Source organism: Terrapene carolina, unplaced genomic scaffold, assembly GCF_002925995.2.
Source record: "Terrapene carolina triunguis isolate 2854851 unplaced genomic scaffold, T_m_triunguis-2.0 Scaffold22499, whole genome shotgun sequence".
NCBI classification, from domain to species: domain Eukaryota; kingdom Metazoa; phylum Chordata; order Testudines; family Emydidae; genus Terrapene; species Terrapene triunguis.
Window position 1 is genome coordinate 1 of NW_020686850.1, and position 2,137 is coordinate 2,137.

Consider the following 2,137-nt stretch of genomic DNA (forward strand, 5'->3'; position numbering starts at 1 on the left):
CAAATTTATTAGAGCATAAGCTTTCGTGGGCTACAACCCACTTCTTCAGATGCATATAGAGTGAAACATATATTGAGGAGATATATATACACACATACAGAGAGCATGAACAGGTGGGAGTTGTCTTACCAACTCTGAGAGGCCAATTAAGTAAGAGAAAAAATGGAGTTTCAAGAAATTAGTCAAAAAAACAAAAGAACAGAGATTCAGAGATGAAGAGATTCTTTTTATAGAATTGGCCAAAATCTCAGCTGGTATAAATTGGCCATAGCTCCTCTGAAGTCAGTGAGCCAGACTAAAGAGATATGGAGATAGAGGAAAGGAAGAAATGTGTGAATGACTCTACAGCTTAGTGCTCAGAGCACTCACTCTGGATTTGGGAGACCCAAGATCCAGTGCTCCAGTGACTCTTCTACAACTGGGAATCTGGCCTGCTGACTTCAGTGGAGCCACACTCATTTAGACCAACTGAGGTTTTGTCCCAATGTGTCTGTCAGTTACCTGAGCTGAGAATTTCCCAAACACAAGTCATCCACAGTTCTATGCAGTCTGATGTAAAAATATGTAATTTAATTTATTTAAGATCATCAACATTACTTGAGAAACTTCAATTTCCCCAACATTTTCCTTAGAGCTGTTTTCACCTCCTTGTTTTTCAGGCTGTAGATGATGGGGTTTAACATGGGGGTCAAGACACTGTACTGGATGGAGAATATTTCATCCAGCACTACAGAGGAGACTGAGCTGGGTTTTGTGTACTGGAAAAAGGCTGTCAGGTACCATAAACCAACCACAATAAGGTGGGAGCTGCAGGTGGAGAAGGCTTTACGCCTGCCCTCCACAGACCGTATCCTCAGGATGGTGGAGATGATGTAAATGTAGGAGATCAGTGTGAGGAGGAAGGAGCTTGACCCAAATATCAGAACAGAAGTAAGAAGCACCACTTGATTGGTGAAGGTGTCAGTGCAGGATCGTTGTAATAGAGGAGGGAGCTCACAGCTGAAATGGCTGATTTGATTGGGCCCACAGAAATGCAACTTGGAGGTAAAAATAGTGTTAAGCAGGGCATGGAAGAAGCCTATTGTCCATGCCCCACTCACCAGCTGAACACAGATCCCTTTGCTCATTATCTCCATGTAACCCAATGGGTCACAGATGGCAGCATAGCGATCATAAGCCATGGCTGAGAGAATGAAAACTTCAGCACCAGCTGAGAGGAGGATGAAGAACATCTGAGTAATGCAGCCATTGACAGAAATAGTTTTGTGCGCTGCTAGGAAGTTCATCAGCATGTTTGGCACCGTGACCGAAGAATAGCAGATATCAACAAAGGATAAATGGAAGAGGAAGAAGTACATAGGGGTGTGAAGGTGAGAATCAGCTCTTATGACCACCATGATCACTATGTTACCACCCAGAGTGATTAGGTAAATAACTAAAAACACTGAGAAGAGGAAAATCTGCATCTGTGGGTCACTGGAAAGTCCCAGGAGAATAAATTCGGTCACTGTGGTTTGATTTTCCATTGATATTTTTCAGCAAAACTAGGACCTATAAGACAAATAAATAAATAAAATTAACTCAGATCATAAAAGTGAATTGAACTGTCATCTAGAGGTCATCTCTTCAGTAGGATGAATATAAAGAGAGCCCTATTCTATCATGCAATATATATATATATATATTTTAAATAGACAAGATTTAGAAAACCAACAGCCATAATCTGGCTGGAATTTGTGTGTTCTACAATGACAAAATGGGCCAGATACACAACAGGACTTAGATCCCTAACTGCCACTTTAAGCAACTAAACCACAGAATCGGGCCCCACAGGTATTCACAAAATCCCCACCCAGCTGGGACTATGGGACAGTCTGATGTTGGCCTCGTTTGGGCTCTCCTGTTGAATCTGTTCCACTGTGGTTAAATAATGAAAGCAGCATTGGAGAAAGGGGACTGGATACTGGATCTCCTGCATCCAGGCTGAGAGCCCTAACCACCAGACATTCGCTTGTTTGCGGTTTATCTCTGGCCTAATATCTCTTCAATCTGTCTCTCTAACATCAGCAGAGATACAGCTGTTTTTACTGCAGTTGGGTATCTGGCCCCTTTATTCCAGTGGAGCTATGGCTGATTC

At 42.3% G+C, this 2,137-nt stretch overlaps 1 protein-coding gene across 1 annotated transcript; it reads right to left on the reverse strand.

The window, feature by feature from the left end:
• Positions 1-593: 593 nt before the first annotated feature.
• On the reverse strand, positions 594-1,526 carry LOC112124346 (olfactory receptor 5V1-like). The gene has a single exon (XM_024222860.2). It carries the CDS (start codon positions 1,524-1,526, stop codon positions 594-596), a length of 933 nt encoding a protein of 310 aa, XP_024078628.2.
• Between the last annotated feature and the right edge of the window lie 611 nt (positions 1,527-2,137).